The sequence below is a fragment of the Pristis pectinata genome, chromosome 25 (assembly GCF_009764475.1).
Source record: "Pristis pectinata isolate sPriPec2 chromosome 25, sPriPec2.1.pri, whole genome shotgun sequence".
NCBI lineage: Eukaryota > Metazoa > Chordata > Chondrichthyes > Rhinopristiformes > Pristidae > Pristis > Pristis pectinata.
Window position 1 is genome coordinate 9863520 of NC_067429.1, and position 22881 is coordinate 9886400.

At 40.7% G+C, this 22881-nt stretch overlaps 1 protein-coding gene across 1 annotated transcript; it reads right to left on the reverse strand.

Moving 5' to 3' along the window:
• Nucleotides 1–3977: 3977 nt before the first annotated feature.
• On the reverse strand, nucleotides 3978–22499 carry cdc6 (cell division cycle 6 homolog (S. cerevisiae)). Its single transcript, XM_052038691.1, has 13 exons — nucleotides 22454–22499; nucleotides 21837–22179; nucleotides 21502–21668; nucleotides 20238–20516; nucleotides 18926–19125; nucleotides 17780–17952; nucleotides 16387–16493; nucleotides 12806–12945; nucleotides 11632–11732; nucleotides 10766–10818; nucleotides 9107–9309; nucleotides 6613–6753; nucleotides 3978–5012 (listed from the first exon to the last, which is right to left on the reverse strand). The coding sequence occupies exons 3-13, from the start codon at nucleotides 21641–21643 to the stop codon at nucleotides 4863–4865; spliced, it is 1689 nt and encodes a 562-aa protein (XP_051894651.1). The 5' UTR covers nucleotides 21644–21668; nucleotides 21837–22179; nucleotides 22454–22499; the 3' UTR covers nucleotides 3978–4862.
• Nucleotides 22500–22881: the final 382 nt, after the last annotated feature.

A 22881-nucleotide genomic window follows, 5' to 3' on the forward strand; every position in this document is an offset into this window, starting at 1 on the left:
CTGTCTGTAAGGAGTTTGTACGTTCTCCCTGTGACTGCGTGGGATTCCTCTAGGTGCTCTGGTTTCCTCCCACATTCCAAAGACGTACAGGTTAGTAGGTTAACATGGATGTAATTGGATGGCGTGGGCTTGTTGGGCTGGAAGGGCCTGTTGCCGTGCTGTATAAATTTTAAAAAAACTACAGTCCTCCTTAAGGTACTGTTAGGGAGGAAGTTCCAAGATTTAGACCAGTGATGAAGAAACATCAATGCATTTTCTAGGGAGGTGGTAAAGCTTTCCATTTACAGGTGGTAAAATTTTCATAGATCTGCTGTCCATTGAGGTGGTAGAGGTTGTAAGTTAACAGGTGCCTTAACTTAGTGAGCTGATTTACTAACTTTAACCATACACTGCCAATGGCAAAAAAATGCAGCTACATCTCCCGTGTCCCTACTGTGTGTGTGTGTGTGTGTGTGTGTGTGTGTGTGTGTGTGTGTGTGTGTGTGTGTGTGTGTGTGTGTGTGGTGGAGAGGAAGGAACAAACTTTTTACACATACAGAACTGTTATGATTTGGAATTCACTGTTTGTGGACAAGTAGAAATGAAATCAGCCAGTGCTTCCAGAAGGGAATTATATAGGGGAAAATGGGAATGATGCGGCTAGGAAAATCATGAACAAATCTGCAGGTGCTAGAAGCCCAAAATAAAAACAGAATGCTGAAAACACTCAGCAGGTCAGGCAGCATCTGCTGAGGGTTTCCAGCATTTTATAGTTTTATTGTTCTACTAGGAGCTGACAAATATCATGAGCTGAATTGCCTGTCTGTGGCATAACAGTTCTACATTTCTGTAGAATATAGTTGATATTTCTGTCCAAGTCACATGGCTTGAGTTATCTCTACCACTGTTGTGCTCTACATCACCTCCCAACAGAAAAGTTCAAGGGTAGACATTTTGAAGATTACACATTGTAGGAAGGACAAAGTACAGAAGTAACAAGACAAAACTGCTCAAACTTTACAATTCCAGATGAGACAATTACCTTATAACATAGTCAAGCCTTCACCATCCTGTACAGAAGCTTAACTGACTGAAATTGCTCAGTATAAAAGGGTGATGACAGTATGATAGCAATGTCAAGGTTTAAAATGTTTAGACCACTTTGAGAATTTTCTGTACAATTAAAAAGCAACATGAAAGAGAGTTTGTTAATTACCCAGTTTTTCTATTTAATGTATCCCTTTAAAGCCTGCCTTGTTTTTATTAATAAACTTCGTAGGTTTTTTAATTTGGAGCTCTGATTGTTTAAAATTAAATACTGGCCCTGGCAGAATTTCAGTGGCGCTCCCATGACCATTCTGTAGAACACATGAACAAGAATCCATTCCCATTTCTAGACAGCCCATGTAAAACCAACTTCTTAGCTCTGAAGTGGAGCCCGGAAGCAGACCCAATAATCACAATCAAAATGTTTATCCCCTTAAGTCCCAGTTCCTTTCTGTCATTCAAATCACCTTATACAGCTCAACAAAAGTTTAGTCACTTCACAGACACATCATTATGTTGACTGCCAGACAGTAACAAGTCAGGCAACATCAGCAGGGAATATTTCAGACAGCTTAACAACAAAATGCAGTTATATAGCATGGTATTTCACAGGAGTTTGAGACAAACAAAACACAGTACTGAGACAACAAGGCAATGTTAAAAAAAAGTCCAACACCATTTTTTTAAAAAAAGGTTTAAAAGAGATGAAGAGGCAGAGATGCTGAGGGAGGAAATTCTTGTGTACAGCATATGTAGGAAAGGCAGCAAATTGAATCCAACCATATTCTTGTGCTGCTTATATGATGCTATGTGCCCGTGATGCTGCTGCAAGCACATTTTTCATTGCACCTGTCCATACATGTACTTGTGCATATGACAATAAACTTGACTCTTGACTATTCTGTGGGCTTTATACCCTCAACAATCAGCATAGTGACCAATGTTTTAGCAATAGGTCTTGGTCAGGATACCTATTAAAAACTTTGGCTCCTCCATTGCCAAATCAAAACTCACCACTTTGAATACAGCCCCAACACATCCTTTCTGAACCACCCAAATCAGTGCAATTTTTCTCCAATCCTCAGACTATCTTGCACCAAGACCTTCACCTTTCACTTTTGTTCCTCTACTTTCTAGAACTTTGCCAATGAACAAATTCAGAGTCTATTTCCTCCGTTGCAGATTTCATCAATTAGCCATTTGTGGTCAAAATTACCACAGAGTACACAAGAGGAGAGTGGTGGTAACTACAATGAGGAATGTCACCTACAGTATGAACAGAGGCTTAGATATGTTGGGATAAAGGGCGGAGTCAATGCAATTTACTGAATCCTTTGCATTCAATTGAACAGAACCACAAAGAAAAGGCATTTTTTTTAAACAAATGAGTGGCAAATTTGTAGCTCAGACATTCTCATGAAAGTAGGGAACATGACATAAAATGCAACCTTCCACCTCTTCCTCACTGAATTCCAACCATGCTGCCTGGCTCATTGCTGTCCCTTTGTGGTCAGTAAAACACACTACAAGGTTTATTGACATTCACACAGAATTTCAAATTCAACTTCAACATTGAATTCCATACCTTTGCATTACAAGGGGCAGCAAGCACTGGTAATGGTTTTGCCGTTAATGTTTACCCCTTTTCTGGGCTTGCCTTTTGTTTCTAAATTATTGCATTCAAACTCCAGTCGAAGATTGGGAAGTGACCTCATTAAAACTTGTTACACTTAGAGGACTTGACAATAGGCATTCAGAAGCTGTTTCTCTAACCTGGAGAATCAACCACCAGGGGCTCAATATCAGTATAAGATGTCAGTCATTTAGAATGGATTTTAGTGGAATTGTAGAACTCCACTTTAGAATCTGTGGATGGTCAGTTGATGAGTACTTTAAAGACCCACAGGAAAAAAATCTGGAGAATTATGAGATTAGAAATAAAAAACAAAAGATGCTGGAATACTTATAGCAGGTTAGGCATCTGGAGAAGGAAACAGTGTCAAGATTTTAGGTTAATGACCTTCCATCAGAACTAGGTAAAGTTAGAATTCAAACACATTTTAAGTTGCAGAGACTTGAGATAGCGAGGACAGAGGGAATATCTGTGATAAGGCAGAGATCAGATAAACAAGTGGTCATGGGGCTGGCTGAGAGAGGGTTGGGAGGTTTTATTAAACACGATTGAGGGCAGGCATGGTAGTGTAGCATAACACTATTACAGCACTAGTGACCCAGGTTCAATTCTGGCCACTGTCTGTAAGGAGCTTGTACGTTCTCCCTGTGTCTGCGTGTTTTCTCCGGGTGCTCTGGTTTCCTCCCACATTCCGGAGATGTATGGGTTAGGAAGTGGTGGGCATGCTATGTTGGTGCCAGAAGCATGGTGACACTTGCGGGCCGCCCCCCAGAACACTCTACGCAAAAAGCTGTATTTCACTGTGTGTTTAGATGTATGTGTGACTAATAAAGATATCTTATCTGCAGGAGGGAGGGAGAGGTAAATAAAAAATGAACCAGAATAGGAAAAAGTTAGAACTGTGATACAGAAAACATTAGTTGCTAGAAATATGAATCAGAAAAATCTGGAAATATTCCACAGGCCAGGCAGCATCTATGGGGAGGAAAAGTGAATCAGCATTACAGATTGAAGACTTTTATTGGAACTGGCCAGTTCTGATAAACCGAAAAGGTTCGTTATCTGAAATTGTTGCATTCAACGCGATGTGTCTATTTGGAAGATGAGATATTACCCAAAGTGTATATTGGGCTTTGAGGGAACAATGTGTGAGGCCAAAGTGGAAATGGGATGGAGAATTAAACCAGACAACCAGCTCAGGGTTGCTCTTGCAGCCTGAATGACAGTCAACATATTAGTGATGCCAGAGCAACTGTTTACATTGTAACCCCACTAACGTTTTTGCATTACTGTGGAAAACTCAGACAAACCACAGTATGACATTTAACTTTCTTTATTTTACAAGTTTCAGCAATACAAGGGAACAAATTTAAATCAGTAGACAAAAATAAATATTCCCATATGTTAAACATTTTTCCAATTTTTCACCAATGTATGGAACTATTGTATGTGATCTCAAAATTCAATTTTCAGGTCATCAGGCCTTACCTTCATGCTGATACTTTAATCTTGCTTGAAACTGAAACAAAGGTTAAAGCTATGCAGCTGAAACATTTACCATTCTCTCGCTGTGCCTCAAAACAAAAGGGAAAATCAGAGGATCATACCCTTTGGATCTTAAAAATAGAACTAGATAGTAGAGTCTTAATTCAGTTAAAAATTCACGAGCTTGCAATGTAAAACAAGTTTTTTTGTTTTGAAGAGGCTACTTAAAAGTGAAATCACTATTATAAATATCTTTAAAAACATGCCGAGTACCTCCCAAAGGAATGTTATTAAGCATTACACAAGAAACCCATCTCATACAACCTTTTAAAATATAAAGGATATCAACATGAGGCCACTGTCATAGTTAATATACACCTCCTTCACCAGCAGTCTCCAGAACTGTGCTGCTGCAAGTAGCAATTTAAAAAGCCCCAGCCTTTGTTAAGGTAAACATTCCAGCTGGTCTCTTTCTTCCACACTGCTGCTTTCTGGCAGCTCATTAAGCTGGCCAATGCTTTTATCAACTGTGCCATTCACACCTGAAGGGCACAGGAATTCATCACTCCCGACGTACTTGAAATATGCAGCATCCATGTGTGTATAAAACAAGACTCAGCACTAAAAGCAAGCGTCATAGCCAAGGTTCATCTGAGGAATGACAAATTATGGAATAGACGCAACAATGCATTTCTGAAAGGATGTTTCAGTGACACTTCTATTTTACTTTACTGACAGCACCAAGGTGATGGGAATTATTAAAACAAGCAGTTTTAAAATACTCCAGTCCTCTTTGTAAAATGCTTCCTGTCAGGGCTTTGTCATTAAGAGCATGTTCTACATCCTCCTCTTCAATCTTCAGGCCAACCTAAGGAGAGAGTTGGTCAATTAGTACAAGGTGTCCACCTGTTAAAGTACAGCATCTCCACTGTAACAATCATGGTTACCATCTATTCCTTCTCTTACCCCACAAATAAGATCATGTTACCCTTTGGAGAAATTAACTCCCTTGTCCCAACCCTTTGGAAACACTGATATAAAAGGACTGTTTGTTTCAGGAACCAGATCACACAGCTGGTTTATGGGTCATACTGTAGTATCTCCCCTTTCTGCTTCTAGATACAGGTAGGCACCTGAAGTGAGTTTCCCAGGTCCGACAGCTTTAGACACCAGTGCCTGCTCCACATATTCTATGAATATTCAAACAGTTATCTAAACAACCCTACAGTCAATTCAAGAGTGTTCTCCACCCCAAACCCAAGGATGGACAAGGGGACATTCATTCAGTGTTAACCGATTGCAGCTTTATCACCCAGCACGATGTTAAATTGATGTAGTATCAACAATGCATATTGAGATAAGGGAGCCAATGTCTGTGGCATGAACCCTTGGTTCAGGTTCTAGTCCCAGGAGGGGAAAAAGAAGCCAGTGTTAAACCAGCTGGTTCCGCACAAAAAAAATATACAGGCAAACTGCTGGAGCACAGGATCTCCACTTGCATTATGATTATACTACAGCTGCTGCAACAGATCCAGCCTCTGTGGCCCAATCAGAAGATGAGTGGTATGGCAGTACTGTCTCTATTAATGTGGTACAATTGAAAAGTTCTTGGGTGCAGACAGGCTGGGGAGTCAGCTGGTTCATACCAATCAAGAGTCCCACTTTTGCATGGACTGCCTGCTGAAGATGCAAATCTCCACCATGGCATGGTGTTGGTGATGGACACAGCAAAGCATCCGTACCTTTGCAGTTGGAATAAACAGCAGCTCCAAAGCCCCATCTAGTGGTGGCATGCAGCTGCAAATACAACTCACTGGCAGTGCCAAAGTTCAAAAGCTGTGCTTCAAGGTGGTTAAATGACATGATCTTTTATGGGACCCTAAATTATATATTTGATTGGTGATTAAAGGCTTGGTCCAAGAGACAAGTTTTAAGGAGACAAGAGAATGCAGATGCTGGAATCTGGAGCAACAATCTGCTGGAAGAACTCAGCAGGTTGAAACCCTGCACCAGGACTCTGCACCAGTCCTGAAACAAGTTTTAAAAGGTCTTGGAGGAAGAGGTTGAGTGACTTAGGGGAGGGAATAGCAGAACAAGCACCACACAGCACAATTTCATATGTTACTTGGGAACAAAATAAGCCTTGAAAACCTTTCAGCATATTCTGCATTAAATTAGATTAAGGCCATGTTAATCCTTTCACCTTTGACCCCTATCCTTTTTTGTTAACCAAACTGTTTAAAACTAACAGTTCATCTAGCATCAGTGTTAGTTTGTGGGAAATGCGAATTTCAATCATTCTCTGTACACAAGTGTTTCTTAACATTCTGTTTAGTTTAAAATTCTTCCCGATCCTAGATCCCAACCAGTGGAGAGTTTCACCACTGACCCTGTCAGTCTTCCTTGACATCCTGAAATTATTTACAAACTGGATAACATCAGGCTTTCACTAAACCCAGTCATCTTACTTTCGAGAGTCGTGCTTCCTTCGATTGCTTGAGCCACACGATTCCCCTCGACTCCAGGAGACTGCAGAGCGACAAGCATTCTGATTGGTCAACTCCAGTCACCTTCTGGTTTCTACAAACTTTGCTGTACGTGTCATGGAGCTGAAACATAGAGAGAACACAAGTGAGCCCATGCAAGCCCTTGTACCTGCTTTGCCATTCAATGAAACCATGGTCAATCTGATCCCATCCTTTACTTTAAAAGGTAGCAGGCAGGAAAATTCCAAAACAAAAATATCTGTGCCTTGAATACAATTAATGACAGTATCCACGGCTCTCCAGGGTATAGAGTTCCAAAAATTGGCAGCCCTCAAAAAAAGTTCCTCATAAAAATCAGTGCCCAGGAAAAAACACATCCTGGTAGTAATCACCCTTGTCAAATCCCTCAGAATTTTCAGAGTTTTGTAGGCTTCAATAGGGCTCTTTGTTTTCTAAAATCAAGAGTCTAGGCCTAATCTACTACTATTTTAAATCAATATGTTAAATCAATATTGTCAGGGCAAATTTTTCCTTTCTTAAATAACGAGACCAAAGCTCTACACATTATTGCAGATGTGGTCTCACCAAAGCTTTCTAAATTTGCAGTTAGACTTCCCCACTTTTGTGGCCTTTATTGCAAGAGGAATAATGTTCCATTTGTCTTTGTAATCACTTGTATCTGCTTAGTAACTTTTCTCTTAAAAATGAGGAGAGCCCTGTAAATACCCTCCTCACAAACACAGAAGAACACTTAACATTCACTGCATCACAAAAGAGCTTCAAATATAAACCTGAGTAATTCCATGCATCAGTTCAACTGCTCAGGAAACTGATATATAATGTTTAATGTGCCAAGCTGCAGCCGTGAGTCTTAAGTAGCACAAGTGCGCAAGAGAATCTAAAGCAACGATCTCTGTAGTCCTACTATTTTAGTGGTTGCATTCCATTGCAGATTATCAGGCAAATTCTGCACCTAGTTCCCTTCTCATTGAGCAGGATTACCATTTCAACAACAGGGCAAAACAAACTTGACCCTCATTTTTACTTCAAGATGAGAAGGAAAACTGGTCAAAAAAAAGTTGTAAATTGAGGACTTCATTGGATGAGGGAAGCTCTTTTGCATACCTGCATTTCTTTAACCTCTAGTCTTCTGCTTTGGTAACTTCACACAAACTGTTAGAAGAGACTGCCATTTGGGCTGCTGTACCCAGGCTGGTGTCAGGTCAATCAAAGCCACCTGCTCCAAGCCCACTCCATCATTTACTTAAGCACATTTGACAGTTTTATCTCTATGAAAGAGTTAGTGAATTGAAAAATGTATCTCTACATACAGGAACAGCTTCTTCCCCTCTGCCATCAGGTTTCTGAACGGTCCATGAACACAACTTCGTTGTTCTTTTTATTGCATTACTTATTTTGTAATTTATAATTTTTTTGTCTTTGCACTGTACTGCTGCCACAAAAGAACAAATTTCACGACATACAAGTCAGTGACAATAAACCCGATTCTGATCAGTAGGAACTGTGCAAGTGCCTTTCATATTCTAAGAATCACGTAGTAAAATTCCTCAGACTTTTCTCCTATCCAGCAACAATGTAGAACTGATGACCCATGTTATTGACAAGCATGGGGATTAAGGTTAACTCTTGACTGTGCATTCAGTGCACAGAAATAAAAGCTAAATATTACTCAAGCCTTTTGTCATTATAAAACTTTGGATTAACATGGCCATAGTGGTTAATCTTTGTTATATTGATTCCATTGCTGTGAAATTCTTCTACCTCATTGTCCTGAATAAATTAAGTTCATTGCCCCATTTACTAGGATGTTTTAGTATAAAACCTTGGCATTTAGGAAACACCGACTTCTTCCACTTCCGCCACCTCAAAATGTTCTACATCATATTTCTGTGCTGACTTGCATTTGCTACCTCTTTGCCCACTCACACTGCATTCTCACTTGAAGATTAGCAAAACTATATAAATCAGTTCCCCAATTAAAATACAAAGAACTTAAATTTATAAATGTCCACATTTGTGAGCTCTTTAAGGTTAGTCCATTAACTGTAAGACTTGTTTTGCGTGTTACATAACCTCAAGTCATTAGAAAGTACCATCTAGCCAAATGGTAATTTTTGGTCTTGTTGGCATTTCAAAAATGCAGCTAACTTGCTTCCAATGATAATGACCAGATAATTACTTCCATCACATGAAGCAAAAGATAAATATTGGCCAGTTCAAAGATAATTCCTTAAGACAAAAACTACTATTGCTGGAAATCCAAAACAAAAATCCAAGATAATTTTTCAGTTCTTCAAAGTACAGCTGTGGGAATTTTTATTTAAAAAGAAAATCCACTTGAAAATTTTAGGGACCTTATTTTAACATCTCAGCCAAGAGAGGATGAAAGAAATTTCACTCTCAAAAACACTTCTCTCCATCTGCAAAGAAGCTTTCAACAATTTGATTTGTTTACCTTTCCAAGTGCAACTTCTTTCACTTTGGACTGCCTGATTAGGAGAAGCAGTGAACAGACCAGAAGTTTCTGCTGGAGAGGAAAACACTCCGATCCAGAGCTGGGTGTCATCCGATCACCGTATACTTCAGAGATGACCTGGGAAATGTGTGGCAACCCCACCTTTTTCAGTCCTGGATTATGAGTTTTGACTGGAGATTTAGCTTTAAGAAAAAAAACACAAATAATTCAATAAATGGTAGCACCAAAACATGCAATCCTCTTTAACCTTCAAGACTCATTTTGTTCAAGGCCTTTTGCAATCCTTCCCCAAAGGGGTATACGGATGGCTTGCCAAATCATTTGAGGCAATTAAGAATCAAACACTGAGTCAGGAGTCACCAATGGGTCAGACCAAGCAAGGAGGGAGATTTCCTTCCTGGAAGTACACCAGGGAACAAGATGGGTTTTAGTAACAGATTGCAGATTGTCATTAATAGTAGCTTTTTAATTCCAACATTTTTAATTATTCTACTGTTGTGGGGTTAAGAGATTTGGATCACTAGCCCACGAGTCAAACGATAGGACAGTTTTAAGGCAAAGTGCAATATTTAAAGGAGATTTGAGGAGGGAAGTTTTTGTTTTGAATTAAAGTATACACAGTGGTTGATATCTGGAACATGCTGCCAGAGGTGGTGGAGAGTCAGAGAGACATTTAGACAGACACTTAAATAGGCAGGCAAATGAGATCAGTGTAGATTGGCATGGACAACAGCCCAAAAGGCCCGTTTCTATGCTGTACAAATATGATAATGAGTCTGGTTATCAGTCCACTGACATAACCATTATGCTCTCAACGTGATTTTAAAAGCACAGCAGTAATTATTGGATGGGAGAAGAGTTGTTAAGATCTATTCTGCATCTTCCTTTACTACACTTGACAGGTCTCAAACCACACAGTTTCCACCCTCACTCACCTGGGTATGGCCATAATCCACAAATAAGAGTAAAGCAAAGATCAAAAGCCTAAAATATTTAAACGATTTATATTGTACATTTTGGTTCATTGCAGTAGTGGACAACTTCCAAGTAGAATACCTACCCCATATTCAATTAATATCTAATTCTAGAGCATTAGCAAACTAAGATGAGGAGCATTATAGCTTCTCCTACACATGGCCATTTATGACATGTACATCTTTGGGGAAAGGGTAGAGTGATCAGAAACTTGAAGCCTGGTCAATTTTTTGTGGACCGTACCATTAACTGCTTGCTGCCATCTGACAAGACCAGGGATTGGCACTAGCACCTTCCTGGTCTGGAAGGTTTAGATTTGTTCTAAGGAACCAAACTCTCTAAACAGGGCAAGAAACCAGTGATGTCCCAGGAATGGAACTGTAATGGCAATTGGAAGCAAGCAAAATAACAGCCATGGTGTTGAATGGCCACTCTCGGCAGAATGCTTGCTGCACAGAACTTTTCTTGGACAGTTTTACATTGAATCTACAAAATCTAAAAAGGCAGTGTGCAAGCAGAAACTAATGCACTGAATAACTGCCAGCAAGTTTCAAGAGCATGCAAGGTGCTTTGCACAGTTGATTTTTTTCTTTATATTGATCCTAGTTCTTAAATGCAAGTCCTTGCACGAGATGTAGCTAATATTTCCAAAAGGTAACTTACATTCCACCACCGCCTGGCTTCGAACATCTGATTCCACAATTTCCACTGCTCGCCTGCAAGTTTAGCAATCGAATGAATAAAGACTATTAACAAAGAGTTCACAACAACCCTCCTCAAAAAGCATGGTTATATTACTTCTTTTATAAAATGTACAAATTTCAGAAGGCAAAAGTACATGACCAAAGTAAGATTTAGACGTAAAAAAACTCATTCTCCACCCCAATTCTACTCAATTATTTGCATCTTGTGAACTGAAGATAATATTGAAAAGGGGTGCATTAAGATCAGCAGCAAAGCCATCATCAACTGCCTCCTCCTCCCCACAAGGCCCTCGCTTTGCTCTTCACCCCTTGGAATAGGGGTTTGATGAATTAACAATGAGAAAGATATTTTGTTTTCAGGACCAAGGCAAATCGCTGGCAAGGCCAACATTTATTGCCATTCGCCAACTTTTCCCTTGAGAAAATGGTAACCATTGACTTTCCTGTTCAGCCATTTCAGAGGATTTTTGTTGTTAATTACAAGGGGAAACCCATGTAATTGCCTCATGATTTTAAAAAAAGGGTCACATAGGTCAAACTTTGAATGACTTTATTAAATCAGATGATTTATTTTACAATCCAGTAATTTTTGTGGTCATCAAGTAGTGCAAACTCCAGAAGAACTGAATTCCAGAGCTGTCAGTGAGATTGGAACTCTGGTCCCTGGTTTGCTCATCTAGGCCCCTGGATCAGTAGTCGGATAACATAACCTCTATGCCACCACAGTACCTCCGCATCAATGCTCAAGACCCATTACTCTCTACTTCACCTCCCCACCCATTCGGAACTAAGTAGTAAGTGGACAAGCTGATCCTCACGTCCTACCTGCATACATCCAAGGCTTTTCGAGCATCACCGGATACAGATGAAACTTTACGTGCACAGAACTGAATGGCAGCAGCATCCAAGACCCTCTCGCCAGGTACCTTAATTTAAAAGAAGAGCTCATCAAAACCTCACTCACAATTAACCCAGTGGATACAGTCAAAAGACAGGTGTGGAACAGGGCATGCTGATTGAGTTCAACAGATTTTGGCCTCATTAACATCTGACTGGTTCACATTTATGACAATTTTTCCCATAAGGGGTTAAAAATACAAATTAATCGAGATGAAATGAGGTGTGATCAGTCCTGGTAATTACTCCACCCACTCTAACACATCTGTCAGGTTGCAACTTGGTTAACTCCTCACTTGCAAGTTTGAACATGGCCAAAACCAATTTCTCTTGCCCTGTCATACACATTCTCACACCAACGGAGAATATATTAATCAAGATAAGGACATTTTGGATCTCAATCACAGCAGTCACAGTATTTTTGTTGGAGCCAACCAAAGAAAAAGGAAGAACAGAAGTCACAGAAAACCAGGCATCTATAGTTGCCAAAGTCATGCACAGATCAACTACAACTTTTCACAAATGGTTCAGTTCATCGATTCTGCACTCTACCCTTCCTTCGCACCCAATTAGGGAACCTCAGAAGTTGGAGATCCAGAATGCCAGGTTGTATTCTCAATCCTAATCATTGGCAACAAAAAGGGACTGCAAGAGCAAAGCGAGTTCAAAATAGCTATAAATAAAAGCATAGAAGGCTTCTCTTGCAAGTTAAGAGCAAAAATTAGTGTCCATGACACCCATGCTTAGATCTCAGACCTTCCATCTTCACTATAGGCAGTTGGTCCAGAGAATTGGGACCTTTGCAGCTGAACACAGCAGCAGACAAATCATGACCCAGCAGTATGTAGGGGAGGAGGGCAGAGGGAAGTCAGATCTACCAAATCCAATCTACAGTCCACAAAACTCATACCAGAGAGGGGTCAGAGGGAGAACCACAAGTTGCTTGTTTAAAACATCAAGTTAACCCCCTGAACAAAAGCCACTTTCAGCCTCAAACTTGTTGCCTGTTTAGGATGAGTACCAAAGACTTGGTGAGGTTACTTTACACCACTCTGCATTATATAGGATTTACATACTTGGTCACCATCCACAAGCTTTGTACCTGATTCAGTCGGTCTTGTACAATGGCCACAATCTGGTCCCTCGTGTATGGAGCAAAGTTCAGGAGCTGAGGTTTGCACATGGGACGAGCTTGCAGTCGAGGCAGGATTCGATCAGTTAGATCCAGGGCATTTGCAATTCCTGAGGAATAAGTTTACAATATGTCAGTTTGTATGAACCAGAGTGATTCACATTGAATGATGATTCAGATGACAGAATCAATTAGCCCATGGCTGATGTTGGCCACTTTTCTCCCATTTCCAGTTTGAGATTGTTGCAGCAACAAAAAAAAAAGTTAGTATTTGATCCAAGTTGTTGCGTTTTTTTTAAATGGGGGAAAAAGTTAATTGTGAGTGAGGCAGAGGCCAGCACTTTTATATCTCTAACTGCCCCTTCAGAGTGGCATAGCAGACCACTTCAGGACACGGGTAGAGGCAACAACATTGATGGGTCTGGAGTCACATCGATTAGACTGGACTAAGATGGTACATTTCCTTCTCCAACAGACATTCACAAATCAGATGGGCTTTTAAACACTAATCTCGTAGTTTCATGATTACCATCACTAATGCTAGTTTATACTCCAAATTTGATTATTTGATTTAAATATCAGTTTCTGTGCTGGAATTTGGTCTTGATTCTCCAGATAACTAATCGAGGATCCAATCAATACCGATCCAGTAGTTTAACTACAATACACATCAAATTTCTAGTATGATGTCTACAATTAAGAGTCATTTGGATTCACTATTAGTTATTGTTATTTATTCATTTAGGAGTTGGGTCTCACTTACAAAGACAACAGTTATTCATAATTCCTGATTGCCCTTGGGAACATAATGGCAATCTGCCTTCTTGAACCACTGTAGTCCACTGAAGGATCCCCACAATGCCCCTGGACCCAGCAATGATAAAGGAATGGTGATACATTTCCAAGTGTGGTGGAGGTTGCAGATTTAGAAGGTGCTGTTGGAGTTCCATTAGACAATTAACTGCAGTACTGCAGCACTACAACCACTGTACTGTACCTGTGGCACAGTGAATGAGTATTTAGGTGTGGATGGACTGGCAAACAAGGCAGCTGCATTGTCCTGGATGGCGTCAAACTTTGATAGTTGCTGGAGCTGCAGGCAAGTGGAGAGTATTCCATCACACTCTAAACTTGTGCCTTACAGAAGATGTAAGTTTCCTTCCTTCCAGGCAGGAAACACTATTCCCCTGTAGCCAATGGGTGTGGTTGGACCAGTCGAGTTTCAGGTTAAAAGTTCCCCACCATCAACATTCTGGGGTGGGGTAATGTCATTGAACTTCTAAGATTAGATAGTTGGACTGTTATCCAGGAGGTCATGGCCTGGCACTTCTATGGCACAAAGGCTTCTTCCCACCCATCAGCCCAGATACAGACCATTTCATTTGCTGAGGAAACAAAAATAAAATTGAATATTATGATGAAAAGTCAACAAATAGGCTTAGAAATTGGGATGCGCAATGAAAGGTGATTGATGGAGATGGTTGGGCCCCAAGACACTGCCCGGAGGAACTCATACATTGACATCCTGCAGTTGGGATGATTTTCTTCCCATGAACATATTTCTTTGTGCAAGGTACAACTCCAATCATGGAGTGTTTTCCTCTCGATGCCCACCGACTTCAGTTTGACCAAGGTCCTTTGATGTCACACTTTAAGTGTTGCCTATCTGATGTCAAAGGCAGTCACTCTGATCTCACCTCTGGAATTAAATTCTTTGGTCCACACTTGGACCAAGGACGTGATGAAGTCTGGGGCCCAGTGGTCCTGGCAAAATCCAAAATGAACATCACTCAGCAGCTTATTGTGCTATCGAGCAGCACTTGTCAATTGATGATACCTTCCATCACTCTGCTAAGATGCAAAGAATGATTTGGAAGTAATTAAGATTGGATTGGCCCTGCTCTTTGCGAGCAGTACATGCAGTCATGTGGAAAATTGTCTGGGTAAGTGCCAATGAACTAACTACTGAAATAGCTTGGCTGGAGACTCAGTGATTCTGGAGTGTAGATCATCAGCACTATAGTTGGATATTGTCTGATCCCTTGACTTTTAATCTATTTGGTGCCCTCAGCTGTTTCTTGAAATTACATGGAAGGAATCAAATTGGCTTAGGATTGGCTTCTGTGATGGTTGGGACCTTGGGAGGAAGCCAGGATGGAACAGCCACTCAGCATTTTTCACTGAGCACAGCTGCAAAAGTTTCAGCCTTGGCTAAATCACAGCCCTTCCGAAAGATTTCTCATTCATAGCAATGCAAGACAGAGGACCAAACAAAACATGTAACTAACTTTCAGAAAAGCCAATCTCTCCTCCAAGCAAATGAATTGTATGAAACAAACCCACCAAATGCACGTTAAACACAGTCAAGAAAATTGAAGCATGGCAGGATGTTGATTTTACACAAAGCTCAGTACTTTTGTCAGACATTATTACAGTTAAGGAAGGCAATAAACACTGGCTTGGGTAGTGACATTCACCCTCCAGATGAATGGAGACCAAGCCAAAGATACTTGGTCAATACAGGAGGCGGACCACTGTTACTGATGCCCCTCAAAGGACTTGCTTCTCCATTTAATCCTGCACTTAAGGTGTGACCCATTCCTGGTCTCCAGCATAAAGCCAAGAGGTTGACTGAACAGTAGTTTTCTTTAGCAGTTAACAACTTTGAAAGAACATGCCAGCCACGTTCTTTCTGCAGACATATGGCTTCTGTATGGCAATGGTCCACAGCATATGGAGAATTTACAGGCTCTGGTCACCTATTGTAGCTGCGCAGCGTGCTTAAGCAAAAAATACTGCTCCCATACTCTTAACCTCTTGTTCAAAAGACAACTAATATGCCAACATTTGAAGACAGGAGCAAGGATTTTTTAAAATTATTTTATACAGGGCCTAGGTGACACCACATCTTAAATATTGTGTGCAGTTTTCCTCTTCTTACAAAGAGAAAGATACACCTGCCATAAGAGTACAAAGGTACACCAGACCGATTCCTGGGATGGCAGGTCTATTGTCTGTGAGTGAATTGACAACATTTATACTCTCTAGATTTTGGAAGAATGAGGACATTTCATTGAACTACACAAAAATTCTGACAGACTGGACACAGACAGGTTGCCCCCCCCCACCCACCCCCGGTCAGGTCAGAGTCTGGGATCACAGTCTCAGGATACATTTAGGTTCAAGGGTGAAATTTTCTACCACAGAAGGTTGAGAAGGAAATGTCACTGAATATCTTGTAAGGAAATAATTTTCTAAACAAAATACATCAAGGAGTATGGGGAGAGAATAGGAATGTGGTATTGACATTGAAAATCAGCCAATCACATTGAATGGTAGAGTAGGCTCGAGGGGCTAAGTGACCTACTCCTCTTCCTATTTCTGCTTAAATGACATTTAGCAGCTGAGAAAAAGTTGTCAGGAGATACCAGTCATACATTTCCCTTGTGCCTAATATCGTTCAATTCAAAACCTGAATTCAATGTTTTCAAAAACAAAACATTGCCAGCACTAATTTTTACTGATCCAGAAAACACTACGGCAAACCTTACCGATTAGAACCAGCCGAGAGTTGATTAAATGTGGCCACTCAAATATTGTGTAGAGGACATCCTGAGCCTTGCTATCCAGCTGGTCCATCTCATCCAACACCAAAACACTGCAAGAAAATTATTTTTAAAAAAATAAGACAGAGAGCACTGGAGTTTCACTGCAAAATTGAATCCTTCTGGTAAAACCTACAATTCTGTCAAAATCCACTTGGATTAAACAATCCTCCAATGTTTATGCTTAAAAGGCAGCACATTCTACTGCTATCTTGCTTGTGGGCTTGTGTACCTCCCAGTTAAGGTTTTGATGCAACTCTCCTCAACTATTCCTTGTGATAGTAGTTCTACAAGTGAGCCACTCAGGGTGGATGGAGGAGAATGGTGAAGGAAGGCTCTCTTCCCAAATTTTTTATTGGCAAATATTTTTATGAACTATAGTTTCTGATTACCAACTCTGAGTGCTCAGTATACCTCATACCTGCGGCTAGGATTTATTTTTATTCAGCTCAGGGGTGCTTTATTATAATGTTATTAGTGCTCAACAAAAAAATCAATAATTTTACCCTTATTGAAAAATTTTCAGTCAAGAGATACATCAATTTTCAGGTCTCCGTAAAGCACAACTAAATTTAAATTCATAATAACAAACAACAGTGTATGCACATTCAAGATCACGTTAAAATTTACTACATCACTGACTACCTCATACCACAAACAAATTGGGATAGGTCAGTGGTTGTTTGTGACATTCTTAAAGCAAAATGAATGAAAGTGTAAATTGAGCATGATTTACATTTGCTGCTAGAAATGAGTTTTATCCAATGGGGTGAGGGTGGAGGGAAAGATTCTTCCAAATAAGCCTTGATAATTTTTTGCTTTTTAGCTAGTTAAAAATTATAGCACTATTCATGCACATTTTCAACTGTGCCCTCAGAGTACACAGACACTTGAAATGCCAACAGTAAATAACTACATCAGTATTTCACTCGTGTAATATTTAAGAAAACAGTTCTATTAACACTTGCATAGGCAAAGTGCTTTTACTCATTTTCTACCCACCTGCACTTCATACCCCAGTGAAACCTCTTTGATGCACAAAATCCTGGAGCACAGATCATTTAACCCTGAGCTATGTTAATCCCAAACCATTGCTCTTTCCCAGATTTAATTCCATTTCAGAAAAGCTTCTGTTGAATCAGTTTTGCCTTTTCAGGTAGTGTATTAATAAATGGAATTGTTTAACAAGTCCAACCTTCCTTATACCTCATACCAACCTTATTGTCGGAGGAATCTTCTTCCCTATCATCAAAATTCCTCATTACCCCAGAAGTCTCTACTGAATTGCCCCATACCCTCCAAAAGAAAATAAATGCCCATCTCAGTAGGCACAACTCACACCATCGGACCCTTGCAAGTTAACTTTCTTGTCAGCCTCTTTGGAAAATCTTTTCCTGCACATTTGAGCTTGCCTTTTCCAAATAGCTTGTCTGCGATGGTACAAAAAATGGTTTGCGAGTTCTTCAGTGACATGCAGTTAATGAAAATTGATGTAGAGGCACCAAGTTTCTCCTGTAATGGAAGTTAAAAATTAGATTGCATAGAAATCACACGAGATTCTATTGTCATTTCTTCCATCAGGCTTCCCTCTCTGACCTGAATGGATTTTGATGGATGAACTGTTAAACACAAGTCAGCAAACTATTCAGTCTATGAAGGAGACCAGAACTGGAAAATGTAAATGTACCTAGTAAGTCAATGGCCTCTAACATGAACATTATTTCTCTCTCTAGATGTTACCTGACCAGGCAAGCATTTGCTATCTGTAGCATGGGCCATTAAATCCAATTGGGAAAGTCAGCCAAAGTGTTGAGAATTTGGAATACTGCACCAAAGGTATCCAAAGGTACATGGAAGGTGAAGCTAAACAAACAAGTTAGGTTAAAAGAAACTGAAGAATCTGTCAGTATGGTTAGAAAGGTGGACACAGACAGGAGTGGAGGGTTGAAGGTGTAAACTGTCCACCCAAGAACAAATAGGTCTCTGTACCTTTTTTTTAAAAATACATGTTGTTTGTTTGAATTTTGAGGGCCTGTTCTTGGTGAAAATGCCTCTTGCAGCAGAGCATTAGCAGAGACCAGTTTAGCAACCTCTGGTATTTATAACTTGATGAGGATATGGACCCAAAGCCTCTGTAGTTTCCATGGAATACAGCTTGGCCACCTCCGAATACAACACTGGCCAATATGTTACTTGATTATTTAATAAGTAACCTGCCATTGCTCCATCAAATGACTAGGAGAAGGCATGCAAGCTGATCCTGCCCCTGCAACCTCTCCTGCAAACCTCTGTGGATGCTATCCAGGCAAGGAGTCTTCATAAAATTTAACCACTTCCCATATCAGGCATATGGGAAGTGTTGACCAAGACAGAAAAACTTGGTACAATCTGAGAATCACACCTTCTGGCATATTTACTCAAGTACCTACAGCTAAGGCATTGAGGAAACCCAAATCAGCCATTTTCAGGCTCTAGACAGTTATACCTGCAAATCTGCAAGAGTTCGGTTCAGACAAGCCGTCTTTCCTGTTCCAGGTGCTCCAGAAATATACAGACTGCCCGGCTTCTCTTCACAAACATGATTCAGCAGGAACTGGGTAATGGCTTTGGTCTCATCTTCACGTGCCAGAATACGCTCAGGAATGGCAGTGTTTAATACCTGCTTGGTCTGTTGGTAATACAGATCTGAAATAATATTTTTTTTAAAAAAAGTGATTAGTCGCTCAAGTTCCATTGGTTTCTGCTGAATCACATGAATGTTGCACACTAGCCTAGTGTTAAAATGCCAACTATGATTTGCCCTCCAAAACATCTCAAAGCCTATATCATTGATTGCAATATTGAGCATCAAAGTTGATATAGTTTATTGTCATATGTCAGGCTGCAAGGAAATTTCTTGTTCACACGAAGCTCACAGAGTAAACAGTATATTTTGTAGTAATAAATACAATAAACACAACGTCAGATGCCAAACAGCCAGAATGGTGCAAAAGGCTGTAGTGCAATCTGAAGTAGTGCAAGAAATGCTAAAGTGACAATAATGGAATAACCAACAGGTACAGTCAAGAACATGAGAATATGGTGGCACCACCAGTAAGGGGGTGTGAAAGAAGTGTGATAGCAGTGGGGAAGAAGCTACATCATCTGGATGGCCCAGCTTTCAAGCTCCTCCCAGAAGGAAAAAGAGTAAAAGGGAATGGCCAGGGAGGCAGGCATCCTTGATGATACCACTGGCCTTCCTGAAGCAACACATCGTGAAGACTGGTTGGATGGAAAGAACTGACTAGCCTGTTGCACACCGATAAATCAATGGGCTCAAAAAGATACTGAACAAAAATTTGCCAACCCTACCTAGATTAGGAAAATGCATGACATTCTCTTATTTATTTAGCCAATGGGTCTCACATTATACTTTCTGCCAATTTAAAGAATGGGACTAACATTAGGAGGTGACAATGGAGTTAAAAGCCTTGTTCTTCACAATAAGGGCAAATATGCAATAGATCCACATGGACACGTCATCCCAAAGATGCTCAAACTTACAAGTCAGGCAGAATCAAACCTGGCTCAAAGATGCACCATCTGCGAGACATCTATTGCCAACTTCGGTTCAGTAGGAGCACGTCTGACAGTAGTGGGTTCAGCCTCAACTCAAACCAAGTAAAGTACAACACTCCAGTACACTCTGGGGCAACACTGCGGTATCGGAAATCTTGACTTGACAATTCAGTTAGGCACACTTAAAGTAGAAAGAACATAAAAACAAACAACCAAGATCAGTTTTATACTGAACGCACCTTTCTTTTTAAAAAGTTCTACCGGAGGACTTTTCATCATTTGCCAGGAGCTTGCTGTTGAACAAGGGGTCTCGTCCCCCTTGTGGAGACGACATGGCGTTCGCTCTGGTGATTTCTCAGTGAATACCTCAAGCTTTCCTGGCGAGTGTTTTAGTGGACTGTTACCAAACTCCAACTTTCGACCCCTAGGTGTTGAAGGAGTAACAGGCTGATTTTCCTTCTTCTGTTTGGAGGGGGAGCATTGCAGATACTGAGGAATGTTACACAGGTTTTCACCACCTAAGGTTAAAGACATGTTGTTACATTCTTTTGAAGTCATACAAAACGTTAATGTGAAAAAAAAGGAACCTCCCATCCACAACTCCACCAAATATACAACTTGGTCTATCTGAAATCAGAATCACATCTTATCCACAATGTTTTTCCAGTGGCTCACATCACTACCTGTCAAAGCCCTTGCAGAAATGTTGAGAAACCCACCTGATCACTCATTTCAGAATCAGAATTATTATCACTGACATATAAAGTTTGTTGTTTTGCAGCAGCATTACAGTGCAAGAGTTACTATAAAACAAATAAATAGCGCAAGAGGAATAACGAGGTAGTGTTCATGGACTATTCAGAAATCTGATGGCAGAGGAGAAGTTTCTTTTACATCGAGTAGTTTCTGCAATTTCAACTTAAAACACTCCCCACCATTAAACCCAGGTCTCACATTAGGAATCACATGTTATGCTTCCAGCATTTTGATTTATTTCAGACTTCCAGCATCTGCAGATTCTTTTAAAATAAATAGTAAACTTGTAGTGTGCAAGGGCTTCCTCAACCAGAGGCAGGCAAGCACTGTAAATTCATGTGGTTTTCTAATTAAAAGAACACTGCTGTCTTACTTGCAAATCAGTCTTTAACAAAATTTAAGTCTTTCAGAAAAATTTCACAAATGTCTCATGTTATCAGGGAAATTATCCTGAAGCCTATCAGACTACCCTCTTAAGATTATGAATGAAGGCCAAGATAAGGCACTTTTCACAGCACTGCATGGAGTAATATTGATAGGCTTTTTTTTTGGCTGATATTAAACCATAACCAAACATGATGAAAGCATTCTGAAAAAATATTCAGTGGGCAAAATAAAGCAATTAATATTGAACTAAAAATTAATATTTTAAAAAGGACTCAGCTACAAGTAGGTAAGCAGAACCTATCCCGTCCAAAAAGAAGTTTTGCATGCAAAGACACACATTAGACTGAAATAAAAGATTACCGAGGCGCTTGCGGGGACTGAGAGGCAGCTCTCTGGGTGGCGGTGGATCCTTGCTGATGTCTGGAGTCGCTTTGCAGCTGCGATGCGACTTCTTTCTGGGGAAACTGATGGTGGTTTGAATGCGGGCTTTGGTGGTGGGCATGTTGGCGGCAATTGCTCGCTACAACCTGCGGGAGGGAGGGAGGCAACGGTCAACATTGAGAACAAGTGCTGGAGGAGGCTACTTAGCCCTTCGAAACCTGCCCCGCCATTTAACACGATCAAGACTCAAAGAGTGAAAGCCGGCCCCGGTCTGCATCCTCCCCTGCAGTGGCCTTGGCTCCTCCGCCACTCACCGGCTGCTGATCGACTCGGAAAAGCCCTCAGTGCTTCCTCTGCCCAGACTGTCTTCACTCGGTCCTGAGCTCCTCGCCTTGGTCTGACCCGGTGCCAGATAACTATAGGCGACGTCTCCCCCACAGGTACCACCGACTCCCGCTGCACAGACCGAAACACACGCCGACTGCGATTACCGCGAAGTTCACTTCAGGTTTTGGCGCCATCCGGCCCCCGCGCATCCTGATTGGATGGCCCTGTGGCCATCTGCCAGTCCTCTTCCTCTGATTGGTGGGTTCTCGGTGGGCGGGACAAATCACCAGATGTTTGGCGGGAGTCTTCTGAAGTGTCTGCTATTGCAATCTACAAAAGTAAAAATTATTTGCGAGTAAATAATTTATTGTTGGAAATTATAATTTTTTTATTTACGTTTCATTGCTACATAAAGTCTAACTTGCAGTCGGGGAACTCAGCTGTCAGAAATCCAGATCACAGTTGTCAGAATCAGACTTATTATCACTGACATATAACGTGAAATTTGTTGTTTTGCGGCAGCAGTACATTGCAAAGACCTAAAATTACTGTAAATTATAAAAATAAATAAATAGTGCAAATGAAAAGCAATAATGATGTGGACCTTTCAGAAATCTGACAGTGGAGGGGAAGAAGCTGTTCCTGAATCATTGAGTGTGAGTCTTCAGGCTCCTGTACCTCATCCTTGATGGTAGTAATGAGAAAAGGGCACGTCCGGAATGGTGAGGATCCTTAGTGATGGATGCTGCCTTCTTGAGGTACCGCCTCTTGAAGATGTCCTGATGGTGGGGAGGGTTGTGCCCATCATGGAGTTGGCTGAGTCTGCAGCCTCTTGCAGTTTAGCTGGGAGTTTTAAATATCCTGCAGCAGTTTAAATGCCATAATATAGCCGACCAGGAGGAGTTTTCCAAATTGATTTTATGCATTGAATGCAAAGAGCCACGTTTGCAGCTTCTATCCCACTGTTATCAGACTCTTGAACAGACTTCTCATAACCTAAAAGATGAACTCTTGATCTCGCAATCTACCTCG